This window comes from Augochlora pura, chromosome 4 (genome assembly GCF_028453695.1).
Source record: "Augochlora pura isolate Apur16 chromosome 4, APUR_v2.2.1, whole genome shotgun sequence".
Lineage (NCBI taxonomy): Eukaryota > Metazoa > Arthropoda > Insecta > Hymenoptera > Halictidae > Augochlora > Augochlora pura.
The window spans coordinates 25853076-25871579 of record NC_135775.1 but is presented as its reverse complement, the minus strand read 5'-3'; the positions used below and the strand labels follow the sequence as shown (position 1 = coordinate 25871579).

At 48.3% G+C, this 18504-nt stretch overlaps 1 protein-coding gene across 3 annotated transcripts in view; it reads right to left on the bottom strand.

Annotated features, from left to right (window-relative positions):
- Positions 1 to 18504, bottom strand: part of Wake (ankyrin repeat and fibronectin type III domain containing protein wide awake) — a 161979-nt gene that overhangs the window by 121621 nt on the left and 21854 nt on the right. For all 3 annotated transcript variants that reach the window (XM_078178143.1, XM_078178145.1, XM_078178144.1), the window contains exon 2: positions 3368 to 3504. In XM_078178143.1, the coding sequence (XP_078034269.1) occupies positions 3368 to 3504 (137 nt within the window). The remainder of the gene's footprint in view (positions 1 to 3367; positions 3505 to 18504) is intronic.

Genomic DNA, 18504 nt, shown 5'->3' with positions numbered 1-18504 from the left:
ATTTAAAAACGATCGAATTATCCTCTTGATATTCTCGGTGGATTTTACCGTCGGCTTTTGTACAAAATCGTGTAAATTTCGAGACTTTTTACGGGGCCGTATGCACTCGGAAATAATGATAAATAAAAATAAATTCTCCCAGCTAATTTCTCTGTCGCCTTGGTACACTTTTCTACGACTTAATCGCCCCGTCGTCGCGTTTAACCTTTTTCATTTCTGGAAGTGATGGACAGCCGAGGATTTTCATTCGGTAGAAAAAATATCGCGAAGAAAGCTGAATTATCGTCGACGGATTTGGCGGAGGGTAGTCGCGATAGTAAAGAAAAGCGTGGAAAGAAATTAGGTCGCATCGTGAGAAGAATTGCTCGAGCATTGGATATCGCAGAATATTTTTCTGCTAGCGAAGAAAAGAGTCGCTCCCGGTTTATTGATTTATCATATTTTTCGACGCGGCACAGCTGTATTGTATTGTTACCTCCGACGCGTCGTCGAACGATGCCGGAAATCTGTGTTTCCCCCCGTTCGCGTCTATCCTTGCACGATCAATTAATGAAATTCTGCCGGTTCGACGAAGTCTCATTCGATACGAGAACGTTCGTTTAATTGAGCGCGGCGGTTCCGGTCGAACGGCCATCGAATTTGCGGAGACGCGTGAAACGATTGTTAAAGTCGTCACCCGTCCGTCCGTGTACGAGCAGTTTTCATGAATATTCAAGCCGGAAACGGTCCCGGGGAATTATTAATCGCGACGCGAACGGAAATCGCGGCGCTTGTTCGACTGGTCCGGGGCAGGTTCGTCGAATCATGCGAGAAAAATCCCGGTCGTCGCGATCTCGGCCCCGTTGATCCGAAACTTGAATATAATAGCCGGTCCGCGCGCGGGATAAATCGTGTCTATTTGACCGAGAGGAAGCTACTTAAAGCTCCCTGTAACCCGTTCGATAACTCTTCGCATAGAGAAATTAGAAAATATATCTCCGATCCCGGCGCCGTCGCCGTTGGAAATTCCCGAGCTTGTACGAAACCGTGATTCTTTGCGGCGGATAAATCATCTTTATTTAATCAGGCTACGAAGTCCCGGAAGCTCCGGGAGAAAAAAAAAGTGAGAGCTATTTGCTCGATTCTGGAACACTAGCTACAAATTGCGGAAAAGTCCAAGCGCGAATTTAATCAAGGAATAGTTGATTAAGACCCTCCGAGGTCCCTGGGTAAAATTAAAATTAGTTCTACAAACTACAAAGTGGTAATCTTTTGCCAATGTTTTTGTCTGTTCTCCGGCGGAAATTTCGAACTTCTAAGGGCTTAAATTCAAGCTCGAAGATTGCGCTTGAAGACAGAATAATTCGCCTTTCATGGAAAATTCGGAGTCGCATCGAGAAGTCGATAAATATCGGTCGATATCTGAGAAAGAATTAATGGAATTTTAAGGTGAATTTCAAATCGCTACTGGAATATATTCCCGAAGGAATTTTCCAACGTCTGAGGGCTTACATTGAAGCTGGAGGATCGTATTTTATAATAAGATGATTCGTATTTCGTGAGAAAATTCGGGACCGTGTCGAGAAATCGATAGACAATGATCGATGCCCCCGGAGGAATGCTTTGTTTTAATTTCGAGTTACAAAACCGGCGTTTGGAAACAGTCCGGACGAAAAATAATTGGAAAGCCGAATAAAGCAACTTCGACGTGCCGCGTTGCCCACGCAACATTCCAGTGCGCTTCGAATAAATCTGCTTCTCACATGTCGCGCTTCGCATCGAATTAAATTCGATTCACGTCGAGCCGTTTCGTAGCGTGAACGGCGGCCAGAGCACAGCACTTTCCAAGGTTCCATCCACCCATTTCTGGATACAGCGCGGACCTATTCACCGTGAAGATAAAGCTAGAGTTACCGTGGGATTCGGGAAAATTCGCCGATTCGACGCAAGTGTTCGCAGTCTCGTTAGAGTTTCCGATTGAATGTGGCTCCCCGTAGTTTGGTTGTTGTATAGTTGCAACTGGCTAGAGAACACAGGCCAAACAAACCCGCCGCGTCTCGACTAGGGGCTCCGAGCATTATCGAGGATTATTTTCTAGCCTCCGCGGCATCCTCTCGCGTTACCTTCGGTGCATTGCAAATTGTTAATTTTATTCCCCAAACAATGCGTTTTACGATCGCCGAAACAAAATCAACGTTAAACAGTGGAACGCGATGTCATTAATAATCCCAAAATTCAATCGCTGGATTATCAGTTCTCATGCATGCAGAAATTGGATAATAATTTGTCCGTCCCGTCGGGAATTTTATGCGAACCGAAATAAAATGAGAGAATAGAATTTCGAATGGGAATAGAAACTGGGTTAAATATTTATTCGCAGTTGATACGCGTCGATTTCGCAACGCGAAGTGGAAGAAAACTGTCAAAGAGTTTCAACGATACGACGTATAGCGGGGCGTTTCTGGGCTCGACAAGAAAAAGCGGAGTCGCATTATGAATCGGCACGCAATTTCCGTAGCGGCGTCCAACCAGCGCGAAACTTAGCGAATCGCGATATCGCTACCCATTTCTGTCGGCCGAACTTTCTTTGGAAAAGATTCCGCGCGGCGTGAAAACATCTCGGCGCCTTTACTTAACTAGACGCAAACTCGGCGGAGTTTCTTGCTGCTCCGCGGGCTCGTTCCGGTCCTCGCGGGAGAGAGAACCAGAGATAGAAATAGCAACATTGTTTCTTGTTAACATCGTTTCCCACGTATCGGGTACCTGCCGCCCGGATCTCCCAACTTCCCAATCAATTTTCTCGATCCGACCGTGCAGGAAAACCCGGCGTACAAATAACTATCGATACTTCTTTTGCAACCCCAAGTGCTCCGCAGAGAGTTCAAGAGAGACTGCGCCGGTTTTATGCATTCGTGTTGAAACCGCGAACTCGAGCGCCAGAAAGAAAATTTAACAATTACATAGAAGATATCGCGAAGAAATATTGCGCAAACTATTGCAAAAGATTCGAGAGGCGGATAATAAAAATGAGCGAAGCAGGAGAAGGGAGGAAATATTCGCAGGCGTCGACGCGATTTTTCTGTGCCGCGGGAAAGAATAGAGCTGACAGTGGGGGAGAAATTCGCGCAATTAAATAAGAGCAATTAAATAAGAGTAATTAAATAAGGGACATGGGGTATCGATCTTTCTCGGTGCTCCGTCTTTTCGCTCGCTGGTTTTCCTCCGCTCGCGGGAAACATCTCTGAAAAATCCTTCAGATATAATCGGCGGTTTCTTGCCCGGCGCACTCGGCCAACCCGCCGGGGCTATTGTTTTCTATCCCATTTGTCGTTAACAGATGGTCGCAAAAAAAGAGGAAACCGCAGGACGGAGGAGAAGCACCACTCACCTTTTCTCTTTCCACTGCTGCTTCTTCTTCTTCAGAGCCTTCTTCACGCGGAGAATCAGAAAGGCGGCGCGATCGATGGTCAGGCCTGGTGAAGCCTTGTCGCCGCTCGACATTCTGCGTCCTAGTCCTCCCAACACCTACGCAAACGAGGCGAATCATTTGTTAATTTCTTCGTCGTTGAAACAGGCCGCCCTCTCTCTCTCTCTCTCTCGTGCTTCGGATCGATTTTTTTTACCGCGGACGTCACACCGTTTGAGAGGGTTTGACCGAGGATGCAACGTGATTATCGGATACAGCTGGGATTTAGTCGCGCACCGATCTCTATTATTTTACAGTGTTTCAATCGGTCGACGAAACATTTATAAAAATTCCTACGGTAGATTGAATCATTCTGAACGTTATAAAAAAAGAATCGAACCGATCGGACAATTAGTTGTCGCGATAAAAATTTATAGGTACGTTCGCTGCGAGTATCGATAAAAATTACGGAAATTGCGTTGTTTTAAAATTCGTATCTCGTAAACGAATGCGGGAGGGTTTAAACGATGACTTAAACTCTACATAATTTTGTGCGAACTATATTCTGTTCAATTTTGAATAGAATCCTTGTCGTAGACGCAGAGGTATTATCGATTCGACTCGGAGAGATTCGCAGGAGTAAAAATGTTGCCTCGCGACGCGGTTCCCACGAAACTCGTGCTGCTCTCGTCACTGTCGCGTTCAGACCACATCCTGCAAGGATTCTTACCACATTCGGTATTGTTACCGGGAACCCCGTACGGAATGGAGCATCTTCGGTTCCGATTTAACGGATCGCCGGACCCGAAGAGCTCTCGTTCGCCGAGCCAATTACTCGCCGAGAATGTTGCTTAATTTGTTAGTCCCCCGCGTGATTGTCGGTAAATTATCGCGCGTGTACAGGTTCGTGGGAGCACGGGTTCGGTAGAATTTACGAGTTCGAGTGCGACGCGAGTTGCGCCGAACGAAAACCACGGATTACGAGCAACACTGTCTGAAAGCCGCCGTTCCGGCGACTGCTATTATTAATTTCAACTCGTTGGCGAATCGATTCGCTCTGACCAGGGTTTTCCGACGTTTATTCCAGTATGTCTTGCGACGCTGAAACGTCGGGTATCTCGGCGGTGTTCATCGGCACACGCCTGTTAATTATCGCGGATTCGCTCCACGACGAAACACATTGTCCGCACGTCAGCCGGTGGATTATCGCCGGTCCCCGGGTCAAAGTAATCTCGTCTCTCCGCCACGAATTCCGCAGGCACTTTAAACCCCTCCGCGACGGGCGACCATTAATCCTGCTATCAACCCTGAACTGTCATAAGTAGATACTCCAGCGGCAACGGGGCTTGTTTGCGGAGATCGAACGCCGAAGAGCGAAAAATTGCTCTTCCGACCATCCTCGTGTTTTATCATTTCCGCAAGCTTTTATCATTTATGCATTTCTGTATTGTGAAAAATTTGCTCCACCCTTTCGTAAATTAAAGGGAAACGCGATAAGTTTGATACGATTCACGAGCGAAGAATTATAATATTCGAAACTCTCTGTAAAAAGCATTCGGTCGAATGTCTGACCATATCAGACTGTTTCTACTGATCGCACAATTTCGCTTTCTTCGTCTGTTAATCGATCGATTCGTTTTCGTGACTTTTGCCAATGTGAACCGTGCGATGGCTTCGTTCTCACATTATAGATTCGCTGAGCCGAACCGAACGATGCGTTCGACCAGCTCATTATTCTCCTTATCATCGTCAAACAAGCGGTGCAATATCCGACGGTATAACTTATCGTTCCGATGCACAGAGGATTATTACGTCAAATATACGATCGCTCGAGGAATACAGTGATCGACGAGCATCGTTCGGCGGAAATAAATTCTCTGTCGACCACGCAAGCACGAGTTTTCCATCGGGCCGACCGTAAAACATTTTCATATTATTATTCATCCTTTTTCTCTGCACGTAGGTTTGTTTTCGCCGGACCTTCTCTAAAAAAGAGAGAAAATGGAGAGAGAGAGAGAGAGAATGCCGCCCACGGAAACGCCACGAGTGGCTCGGTTGTTGTGAGAGCCGCGGAACGAACCGGGCACGCTAAAAATGTTGATTTATTATGAAAAGCGCGCGCGATCTGCGCACGCGGGGCCGTCCATCGATCAATTCCGGTCGGGCCGGAGCAAAACAGATCGCGATCGAGCGATCTCGGGCCGCGGGGTTCGCGGCTTCGCTCGGTTCCGCGATACTCGAATCGCTGTGTAAACCCGCGCTCTCTCTCTCTCTCTCTCTGAAATGAACAAACCGAAATTTGATAAACACTCTTGAACGCGCGTCGCTATTTTGCAAACGGAAGTTGCGCGAAAATTTAGAACCTTTTTTTCGTTCCGTCGTCGACGCGTGGAGCGAATAGAAAAAAATAGAACGCCCGGGACGCGAGGCAAACAGGAAAAAGCTAATAAAGCGCGACGGGACGAATACGGGAGGCGACGAATTAACTCGTCGGGGGTTGATTTATTCTACGACCGACGTTTCTCCGTCGACCTTTGGCATTACTTCCGCCATCTTTGATCGGCTGAATCGTTTCACGCATCGGCGAGCCAGTCCGAGAAGCTAATTCGATTAATTAACGGAGGCGTGAGTAATGGTAGACGGTTTTAAAGTGGATTATTTTTACTATCGCGACACCCAGCCCTGGTATTTTCTTTCCACTCTCGGATCTCTTGGATCCTCCCGAGGTTTTTCATCGACGTGCTTTCACGGATCGGCTTCCTACGTCATTATCGGCGACCGAGGATGTCCGTCGAAATCTCGGCGAAACATCGGCGCTAATGCGATAAAGGGAATCGACTTCCGAGGGCCACGGTGATTATTAGTCGCCGATATTGGTTGATCGATGGACCATCGGAGCCGGGCTATTCGGGGCCCTCCGATCCGCATAGACGACGCGACTCCGTGGCTAAATCGTCGGGCCGGCGTCTCGTCGAAGAATCAAAGAGAACCGGGCCGGGCGGGAGTGTTGAACGACTTCCAACGATCTTTATTAATAAACCGGGAGTTTGATCGATGATCCATTGCTGCCGCGGCTTTAAACACCGATTGTTTATCGGTCCAGAATAAAACCCGCCTATATGTACGGAATAGTTCGAAGAGAAACAAACGACGATTTCCTCCTGGTTTGTTTTTCCAAAGACATTTCGAGGCGGTCGGAGTCCGGCCCCGCGGGCTTTCGCGGTTTTCTCGAAATTTTTAATACAGTTCGCTGTTTACCCGGCTATTCTCGGACGGGGTAACCCAATCGCGGCTCGAATTTCGGAGAGGCGCCGCCATCCTCTTCAACCGTTGAACTCTAATATTTCTCGACGGGCCGCGCGGGCTCCGTTAACGTCGACCGTGTCTCGTCTTTTGCAATTTTTATCCCGCGAAAATTCGCCCGTGCTGCACAGGAAACCGTGACGGTATTCATGGGGGCCGAATGTTTTCGTAACGTGTTCAAAGTCCGATCTTTTGTGCGGGCAGAATTTTTATTGCGATCGCAACAGCTTCCGCATGATATTTCTGACTACGGCTCGCACCGTTTCGCGGCGATTTATATAGACGCGTTCGTTCGATTTTTATTTTTAACGAACCCGTTAATGCGCCGCCGTGTATGTTAATCCTAGTTTCGATGCTCTGAACGGAGTTATAAATTTCGTCGTGTTATTCAAAATATTACGGACCGAAACGCGGCTTAATCCAACGGAGAAAAAAGAAAACGGTTTTCGGGCGGATTACGAATTTAATGCGGCCTGCGGGGATCCGGGAAAAACTTTTCCCCGTCTTCCCTGCACATTTTCCGTAAATCCGCGGCAACCGCGTTCGCTGCGCGCCATTTTGAAACGCGAAATTAACGGAGTACAGCGGTTAATACAAGCTAACTATCATCTCGGAAAATTCTCCGCACTAAGATTCTTTATTAACTTCAGCTGGCTGTAACTTCGCGAAAAAAATTCGCAGAGCAATGCGTCTTTGCTTATTTTAAAGCCTGAAGCATCTACTTTCATCCGCTGGCATCGATTTTTATCGGGGATGCGGTGCGGACGCTGGAAAAATGAAAATTCGCGACCTCTTTATGTTGTATTTTACGTCAATTTAATCCTGACGGCGCTTTCCCTTCGAAGTCTAATAAAACTGTTAAAAATAATCGTAGACCAGAATTTTTGGTGTCGTTGTAAAAAGGGAGCTTCGATCTTCAAATCCATTGCATTCCCAGTCAGAGAAAAAATTTTTCGAACTCCGCAGAGACGTCCAAACTTTCAAAATATTCAATAAAAATAGTCATCTCTTTTCTGCTTCCACGTTGACATAAATTATATTCTCGATTTAAAAACGTGCCAAGAGGTGTTAAAGTAGAAGCTTTGCCCTTTAAAATGAGTCAAGTTAGACGTGCCCGCGATTTTTTCCCGCAGAGTTACACGGTTCCGAATGTGAATGATTTTCCAATGGGCGAAGAGCTCGGCTAAATTCAACTGAAACACGTAATTTATTTTCCACATAATCTATTTTTCACGTAATATATTCTTCACGTGATTTATGTCCGCGTAATTTATTTTTAGACGTGGAAAATAAAATACATATTTTTCATCAAGGTGAAAATACTAAAATAGGATGAAACAGAGGCTTCGCGCCTCGGAACGAAAACCGGGGGTAGGTCGGGCCGATTATTTTCGTAGCAGGCCGAGTTCGCGTTAGTTCGCGGAGAACTCCGGCGAAGGTGGCCGATCGAGCCGACACGAAAGTTCGTCGCTATGATGCACGGCGCGCGAACCGGCAAGGTCGAAAGAGTTGAAAGTGGAACAGGGAAGCGTCTGGTCCCGCCGCCGCGTAGTATCAGGCGGCGATTATCGATCCTCTTTCGCGGAGACGAGCGGCGCGCGAGGGGCTCGTCCAAGGTCGCAAGATAAAGAAAAGAATCCGACCGGTCTATTTCGCGTCCGCGATTCCGAGCGCTCTGTGTCGTCGTTCCTTTTAAGAAGATTGCAGCGTCGTTAGCCTCTCCGTTGCGCGCCGCGCGGAGATGCGGCGACGCCGTGTCGTCGGGCATCGTCGTCGTCGTCGACGGCGTCGCGTGTCCCGGCCAGAAACGGAAATAGGCTTACATTTCCATGGCGGGCAAATGAATTTTTCATTACCGCGGGCCGGGTTGCCCGTTGTTTACATCGCCGCGTTTCTACTCTAATTAATTAAAAGGTCAGCTTCGTTATCGAACCCCGACCGGATTAACCGTACCCGTCGCCGAGTCAAGGACGAGCCGCGCGTTCGGGGGTCGCGCCGGGTAAATCGGCGTGGGTGTGAACGAACCCGGTACGGAAGCCGACTATCAATGGGAATATTATATTTCGCCACGGGTCCATTCAGAAAGAGCGACGGCCGCCGGGGACCCGAACGTCGTCTACTACATTTAGGACAATTTCTGTAAAAGCGCCGGACGATCCACCGCGGAACCTCGGTGAACGAGCGCTGGCGCGTCGAAGATCGACGATATAACACCGTCGTATTTCTCAACGTTTTCATTCAAGAAGAATCGCTTGATTTCTGGAAGCCTTCGAGCACTTATTTCCGCCGCGAATAGAAACGTCTCGAAAAGTATCGGAGAATTTGTCCGCCAATGAATCTGCAGTAAATCGAAGCCTTCGCACAAACGCTGGCCACTATACCCGTGTTGGTAGAAATTCCAAGCTGGAAATCGTTTCGAGTGAAATCCCGGGATTCGATGTCGCGAACCCGAAAAAAACCGAAGGGTCGCGACAGTCGGGGGAAGGGGACCGATATCGAGAAATATCGGCGTCGCTTTGAGACATCGAACAGCCCCGGTTTCCGGTGAAATATGAACGGGCGCTCTGTGGAAACCGGGGGCGGGGGAGCCACCCCCGCACTCGACGGATTCTAACTGGTTTACACGAGCAAACGAACGGGAGACACAGTTTCGCCGACATAAATTGTCCGATTGCCTCGCGAACAACTTTCCGCGCCCCCGTCCCGTTTTCGATCAGCTCCCTCCCTCCCTCGATCCCCCCCTGCCCTCTCTCGGCTCGCGATTATCGATCTCTGTCGCAGCGCGAGGCAAAGATCGACAGAGGGGTTAAAGGATTCCCCGGCAGAGATCGATCAAACGGATCCGTTTCGATCGTGTTTCCGAGCCATTGCGGCTCGATTTGTCCGACTGCATCCGGTATAACGGGGGCGGTTGGTTCCCGAGGGCGGCGAGTAATCCCGGTTCCGCTGGTTTTTCGAACGGGATACCTGTAATTCGATCCGGCCCGCCTCATTGAACTCGCACGGCCCTCGAGACTCCTCCATTAGCTCGGCAAATCGGAACCCTTCCGCGTAATGGTATTAAAAAAGTTTTCCGGCGACGCTTTACGTCGACGTCTATCTCTCTCTCTCTCTCGCCTTGAGTTACGCTGATAGTCCCCGATGGAAATCCGGTCGAGATCTGTTGCCGGTTCGTCGCGAGAGCCTCTCTGTATCGGCCACTTCAATCCGGATCTTTTCTCAGAAAGATCATAAGTGTCCCTTTTGTTAAATGTATCGAACCGATCGGCGATGAAAATTGAAAAATCGTCGGTGCTGAGACCGTTCAGCTCGCCGTCGTAACTTTTAGAAAAATAATCGGACGGTAATGCAACTTGGCTCGTTTTAAAGCCCGAAGACTCTACTTCTACATGGTTATCCCCGTTTTTATCGGAGACGTTATAAGAACGCCGGGAACACGGAAATTCGCGACCCATTTATCGTGCAATTTTTGTTCGTTTCGTACCCAGGTCACACTTTTCGTTTAAAGTCTGATAAAACGGCGAGGAAAAATCGTAGATCAAATTTTTGGACATCGTTGTACAGGGGAGACTTTGAGCTTTAAAAAAATTGAACTCCGAATGGCGAGAAAAATTTTTTAAACTCCGGAGAGACAATAGAATGAGGAAGAGCTTCCAAAGCAATAATCTTCTGTTTCCGGCTTCCTTTTCTCTATGAAATATATTTTTCATTTAAAAAAGAATTTAAGGGCGTTAAATTAGAGACTTTACACTTTAAAATGAGCGGAGGTAGATTCTCCTGCGATTTTTTTCCACAAAGTTACAGCGCTCTCAGTATGAGCAAATTTTCAGGCACGAGCCACGACTAAACATTCAGCTGACATTCGTAACGTTTTCGAGACCGGCCATTTTTTGAAGCCGTTTGCAAATGCGCGAAGCTTCGCAGTCTGCTAACAAGTTCCCGTGCAACTCGTATTGTTGCAAATTAGCCCCGCGCAGCTGCGTTCCCGCGCAGACGGTCTAATTACAAATTTAAATAGCAACAAGCATAAAGTTAATTTGACTTTCTTCGCGCGGAACGCGCGGGATCGTTATCGTCGCTTCATTGCCGCGGGCGCTTAAATTAAAGCTCGCGAATTTTATCGAGTTCCTGGAACGCCGACGAAAACTTGTTAAAAATGTTTCGCTCGTTCGCGCGATCGCGAGCGAATTTGAAATCGATGCTCGATTTCCTTGCCTTCGTGGGATAACTAGTTGCGACAAAGGAAGCCAATCAGCAGACAATCGAGAGTAATGCTTCCGCTCGAGCGAACGCTTGGCAGCAGAGGCAACTCATTAGGTAATTTTTTGGCGCGAGGTACAAGAAGACGGTTTGGTAGAAATTCAAATTTCCGCACGAACGAATGGCAGAGGATCCGTCGTAGTCGTCAAAGGTTCCTGCAACGGCCGATACAAACAAAAGCGACACGTGCCGTGAATTTCACGATGGGGCGTGCTAGCGTAATTACTCGCGCGCGGCAGCTTTTACAACGTCGCGTCTCTCCGTTAATATTATTTAGCGACAGCTTTGAAGCGTTGTTAATTAAGCGGCACGCCGTGCAGAATATCGCAGGCACGTATTAATCACTGATACACTCTGTCGATCGCCGGGATCGATCGCATCCCACCGGAGAGACCCTGTTAACACGGGTCACGGCGACGCGTGAAAAACAACAGAGCTCGGCGCCAAACTCTTCGTTCGCGGGAAAGGAACGGTCCGAGCGACCCCGATCAACGTATTATCGCGCGATTAACGAGTGTCGCGGAAGAAAGGCCTGGTCCGATCGACGGTGGCAAAGGTCAACGAAAGTCCCGGCCGATCCGTACCCCGGGTATCAATTCAATGAGCTGGAAAGTGGTTGCGTTAGTAGTGTTTTGTCGGTCGGCGTTCGGAAGCGAACACGAACTTCGGCCGCTGAAACTCGCGTCGTTTGCCGAGCGTTAATTAACAGAAGGAGTTTCCGTGGTCCCATTGTCGCCGGGATCCCCCGGTCGTTCGTTCGTACAGATTTCAGTATTGTTCGAGCACCGTCGCGATTACTATCTCATCCGTTCCCCGAGATTACAGTCTGCTAATATGATAAGTTCCAAGATCCTGTTATCCCCGGGCTGATTCGTCCGGGGGAAACTTTTACAATGTTTCCCGACGTTCAGCTCGCGTCTCGTTTTCCAACTGGCTCCCCGCGCGATACTTTCCGTCCCATTATAGACGACACCGTTCCCGCCGCCGATGGTCCATACCGCGCTAAATTCGATGCACAACCGTATGCATAATAAACCAAGAAACTCGCTGCTCCGCTTGCAACTCCGTTTTCTTCGGAAAACGACGCGACTGCATTTATTCCGGTATCCATTCCCCGGAAATCATTTCCTGTTCGTGTTCGCAGGAGGACGCCGAATTTAATAGCCTCGATCGTTCGGCGTTATTCGATCTGGGAACGGATCGATCGGCGCTAACGAACGTAAAATCGCCGGATCGTATGATTTTAGCGAACGCGTGAACCGACGGAGACGCGAGCGGAAGCGTTTATTCGAATAAAATGTTCGGAAATCATTGCTGTATCGCCTGGAGGGAGGAGAATTTCTCAATTTTCTTCGTTTCATCGGAGGTTCCAATACCGGCGATCTGTTCCGCGCGGGTTTTTATCCGGCAATTTCGAAACGCACGACGAATTACCGAACCGTTAATAATGTTCAATATTTGACGTTTCGCCGGTCATTTCTGCTGGCCCCGGTAATCCTTAATTCGCTCCGGGGCTGATTAAATTTCGACGGATCTTTCAATATTTTCCGGCTCGTGCTGATCCGGTTAAGCCGAGTCAGGGAAATTAGCGGACGGCCAACGGCGGACTCGCGCTTCTTAAACAATCGGTCGGAGAGAAGTATACGCATTTATAAGAATCGTAGCGCTCGACGACGGTCCCAGTGTTGATTCGCCTATTCGTGTAACTCGGATCGCGTGCAGTCCAATTCTACACGCTAATGAATCTCGTTACACCTCCCTTGAATCGCGCGAACGGATCGTGGAATCAGAGCGAGCCACGATTTAAACAACCAATTAACGAAAGCGTTCGCTTTTTCGTCCGATTTCGTCGGACACTCGCGATATCAAATGATAATTACGTTTAATCTCGTCGAAAATTTAATTCCACCGTCCTACAACTTAGTTCTAGGCTCTACGATTTTTTCAAAGATATTACAATTTTTTTCTGGCTCCTACGAATACTTTTTAAGGCTCCTAATATATTTTTATAGGCCCCACAATTTTTCTGTGGGTCCTAGAATTTTTCTATTGGCTCAAAAATATTTCTGTGGGCTCTGGAATATTTCTACTATCCAAAAAATTTTTCTATGGCTTCTAGAATTTTTCTACGGGTCCAAAAATTTTTCTATATATTCTAGAACCTCTCTACTAACTCCATAATATTTTAACTAGGCTCTGGAATTTTTTTAATGACCCAAACATTTTTCTAAAAATTCTAGAACCTCTCTACTGACTCCATAATATTTTAACTAGGCTCTGGAATTTTTCTACTGGCCCAAAAATTTTTCTGTATAAAAGAAGAACGTTCCTACATTTCCAATAATATATATCGGATACAACAAAAAGAAAACGCTCGGTAGGAAGTCGCGGAATTGGCGCAGGAAAGCTGAATTAATTATCGAGAAGTGATCCGGGGCACTCGTAGAACGGGTTGCAAGAGCGCCGCGAAGTTGGCCCGATCCATGGATCAATAGACGCCACGCCTATTCTGCGGGTACACAATAGGGTAAGGTCACGGTTTATCTCGGCCATACTAATTAGCGGAATCGAACTTTCCGCGGGCCGGCGTTCCAGCTGATCGCTGAGAACGATAGTTCTTTCGGGAACTTCCGACGCCGCTCGCACGAAACTTCCCGCGATTCCCGGTCGTCACGAGATCACCGCGCGAAACCCGAGAGAACCCTGCTGCGGTAAAATTTTATTCCGGCGAATTGCTGCGGCGCACCGATCCGATATCGCATTAATACGGAACCGCGGGAATTTAGATCTCTCTGATGGATTAGAAGCCGGGCCGGGGATCGTTCGGCGGGAACGGCTTGGAAACGTTTGCGAAAAGCTGCTTTCGGGACCTCGTTGTTCTCAATTGAATTTCAGACGTTCACGGGACTGAATAATTTTGCTGTGCCAACAAAATTACAGAACGTGGCTGTGTTATAAAAATATTCGTATTCGAAGAGGTTTGAAAGTTGAGTTACGTTTTCGATATTTTCACGGATCCTAATGAGATCAGGAAGCCGGTGATAGATATCAGAGAATTCGGAAGACGCGTTCGACCTATCGGAAAAATACAGTAAAGGCAACAACGAGAGCGTGAGACATTGCAGAAATTGTAAGCGGTATCGTATCGACAAGGTAATTTCTGCGGAAGATGAATTTCCAGGGAACAGTCGGCGAAACGCGTAATCGAAAACGACGGAGAGAGGTCGAGTTCGCTTTTATCGACCGGAAGCAGACGTCGCGCGATCCCTCTCCCTATAAATCCAGAAGAAGCTGGCTCTGTTGACTCGGACATTTTCGTGGTCGCTTTGAAGTGGAACGAGAGAGAAGGAGGAAGAGAGAGGAGAGTGAAAAAGAGAGAGAGAGAGAGGAAGGAAGAGAGCTTGCGGAAACGTAGGATCGTTCGTTACGAAGTCATGGGGAACTCGACGGATATCTCTCTCTCCCGAAGTAGACGCAATTTCCTCGATCGTTGGATCCGACCGAATGAGAAGACGCGCGCGCACACCTGCCGTCTACGCGATTCAGTTTCCGTCTGGGACGCATGCAGCCGAGTTGCAATTGCACCCGGATAACATGTGCGTCGCACCGTGTACAGGAATAAAAGGTCACCGTATAAATGTCTGCAAATACGACCGGCTCTTCTTCTCCCGAACAAATTCGCAGCTAGCCGCATCTAACCGAGAGGAAATGTAACCACGCTGATCGTGGTTGTCCCCGTTCTCGAACACGCACACAGAATTTATTTATTTATTTAGCCGGAATTTTACTTGCTAAGCGGAGACACGAAAATTCACAGTTGTCGCGAGTTTTATCGCGGGAATAAAAAGTCGCGGAACGATGCTGGATTTCCATCCTCCATACTCAAAGCGAGACAATGGTTACTTATTTGCGTCGAGGCTTTCGATTTTTAGCAAATCTAGCGGGAGTTTAAAAATCTTTATACAGGAACTTAAGGGGTTATGACGGATCGATTTTAGAATATATTCCCGTGACTTTTTAATATTATCGAGCTCGAATCAAAGCTCGGAGAGTCTACTTTGACACCAAATAATTCGAGTCTGTGGAAAAATTCGCGATAGGTACCAAAAAGTCGAAAAAAATTCCAGTCAATAACCCGATGCGAAATAATCCGATTTTAAGGATTTACTTTTGCAACGAATATTCGCGAAACCGCGCGCGCGGCCAACTTTTGCGTGAAAATTCGTCTGACAAGGGGACCGCCGAAAATTGCTAACAATTTTGGATTCGGTTACGGGCAATGAATAGTGGTCGCGCGAAATAAATAGTGGTCGCGCGAAATAAATAGTGTGGCGCGCGTGAATTTTGATTCGCGTCGCGGCCAAGCTCGCTTAACAATTTTCATTCACGGAAATGTAATTACCCGTGTCGGTTGACGCGCCCGGCAAATCGCAATATCACCGTGAAATGAAGTTTTGTTAATTGGTGGCGCGGCGCGCGCGCGTGCGCACGCTACATCGAAGCTTTTTGATGAACGTGGCCGCGCGGAACGAGGATTCCCGATCCGCTCGCGATTGCACGCGATCCACCGGAACGCGATCTATCTTCGTGGAAAAGATCGCGGCGGTAATCTTCGGCCCGTGCACGGTGGAAACCGGGAATCGGCGAACGATCGGCCGAAAGTTAGACCCCGACGGATAGATAAAAGTAAATTCGACTGCTCCCTGCACCGACTTCGATCCCTTCCCCTTTTCTCATCCCTTATCCGACTCTCTTTTTTTTCTTCCCCGAAGCTCCGGGGGATTCGACGGTTTCTTTGGATCGAGCCGCCGCCGCCGCCGGCCGGAACCGATAAATCGCTCGGACGTGGCATAACGATCTCGGAAAAAAGAAAGTCGAAACTTAATTCAATTTCCTTCGCCTCGGTCAAGAATCCTTTAATATCGGAGTGAGAAAAACACCCGGAATCCAATTATGCGAAGTAGATAATACCGCACGGTTCGCTGTATAATTTCGTGTATTTTATCCCCCGTTTAATTTATTCCACGTTCGTTCCATCCTGTTTTATTTCGTTCCAACGGTATCCGGCGTATAAGATTAACTGTAAGAAAACCAATAAAGTCGGATAAAGTGTATAAAATACGGTGAACGATCTTTCGCGTTAAAGAGAAGCCAGGCACGGATGAAGAATCGCGTCGATCGCCCGTACATCGCTGAAATGAGATCGTCAAGAGTTTCTTCCTAAATGGAAAAAGCATTTTGTGCTTCGCTTGTGATAACGAAGACGCAACGCGGACACTTTATTTCCATTCCCGATCTGTTGTTCCGCGGGCTTTATTACGCCCGTCCGGCGGATCGAAATGGAGAAGAATGGACGTGGCCGCGAATTAAAGGGCGAGACAGGACGCTGCCGCGAAAAACAAGGGGCGCGTGGGAAATAAGCAGCAACGTAATGTTCCGCGAAACCGTGTCGCCGCGACGCGACTCCGCCGCGCGTTTCTTGCCGAGCCGGCAAAGGGGATCAGTTGTTTACACGTTCCACGGGAGGAGATTTGCATGAAACTCTGGGAAACGAACGCGGCGCGACGGCCGCCGCTTTTCAGCCCGGGGTTCGCTAACTCCGCCATCGAATTTATTTCCGGCCGTGGACCCGCCGCGTTCGAGCCTCCGACGAGTATCTTCCCGGCGCTAATTACTATCACAGTTCACGCCAGGTTCGATCACACCCTCGCGATTCTCCGTATAAATTCGTAAATAAATTTCGCGATTATTGAGAAACAATTTGGTTCGGACCGTAAATTGGAATATCTGTAAACGTTCTTCGATCTCAAGGGACACATTGGTCCCATAATCGATCCAAATTCGGCGACTGTTTCGAGATTCTGTTGTTCGAATTCCGTGCAATAAAATGCACACGCATCTCTCGTATGATTATTCGCGCGCCAGCGTGGGTGCGTCGAATTAAATTGAATAGCTTTTGACGTGGAAGTGCCGGGCGAACCTTTTCCAAAAATATTGTTCCCAAAGTGTCCACGGCGCTCACAAAGGACAAAACGAGCTGGGAATGACGCAGAGAAGCGTCGATTCTTCGTTATACAAATGATCCTTTCAATCAGCCGGTCCCGGAATCGTGCCCGCAATATCGTGGGCGACCGTAATTCGCAGAAACGTATCCGTATTTATCGTTCCGCAGGACCCGCCGTTCTCGTCGCTGTAATTTACACCTGTGTACACAGAAGGCAGTTTTATCCCGTTCATTGAATGAATAATTCATAACAGCGGGACAGCTGGTGCCCCGCCTTCTGTGTATACCGGTCCGTTTTCTTGGCGCTTTTAATACGCTGCTCGTCGCGGGCGTAACAAGTCGTTGAAAAACTGAAGCGACGAAAGACGAGTGGCGCCGGTTATTAATTCTCTCGGTCGAACGCTCGGTCTTTATTTTTAAATATTTGCCAAACGATTCGGCAAAAGAGACCGCCACTTAAAATAATTGCCCGACGGAGTCCGCCAACCGGCACTCAAAAGGAAAACAATTCATCGTCGCGAATTGGTTTCTCCCTCGGTTGCAACTTCGTTGGACGATGGTGCTTTTCTCGTTTTAATTGTCGTTTTTTTCCAAACGGAGATTCGGCTCCCGTAACAACGTACTTGTTACGGCCACGATAAAAATCATTTCTGCCGTTTCATGAGATTTCGCTCGGTTACCTTTCAATTAATCTTGTCACGCGCAGCGACTGCGGAACGATCACAGAGAGGACTCCCACATCATTAGGAGCCCACGTACTCGTCGGAACCAAAGCTGGGGAATCGCGAGGCTGGCCGCTAGAGTGGCAATCGAATAAAAAACGCCGTTCTTTGTGTTACCGCGCCGACAAAGCGCGCAACTTTCTCGCGCCAGCGTCGCGAGTGGAAGTTTCAATTCCACGACGCATCGCGGCTTTGTGGAATTCCTCGCGCCCCCGGGCAACGCTCCATTCGATACTTTAAATCGTCGCGTAGGAGACACCGTTTGAATAGCCTGCTCCCTTTTCCTTGCCTTTCCCTTTTCCGGCCGAGGACACCGTTTTTCCATGGCGAGCCAATCGAGGTGCAGATCCGCGTCGCCGCGGCCCTCGCGAACGCTTTTTCCGAGCAGCCCGCGACACCGCGCCAGCCTTTCCGAAAAATCCCTCGTGACCCAGATATTCTCCTTTCCAGCGGCCCTCGACGACGCGGGGTTCGGCACGCTGGCCGGCACGAGAACTGCAGTTCCGTCGTAAAGCATTTAATTTCTCCCCGGTAAATTACAATTCCGAACTGCTCTTTATTACTGTCGCTGCACGAGCGAGCACGGCTCCGCGCAAGCCCTCGCCGCCGCCGTTTGTTTCGGACCAGACAGTTCTCCGAACAGCCGTTATTTCATATTTTTACGGGAGACGTACCGGCGATTAATTCAACGCTCTGCGGAAACTTTCGTTGCACGGGCATAAAGCACTAGAATTATTTCAGATACCGCTTCTTCCATTTACTCTGACGCGAAATCGTTAACGTCGTCCAAATGCTCCTCTAACTCAATTTTCCGTCAACGACGCTTTGTT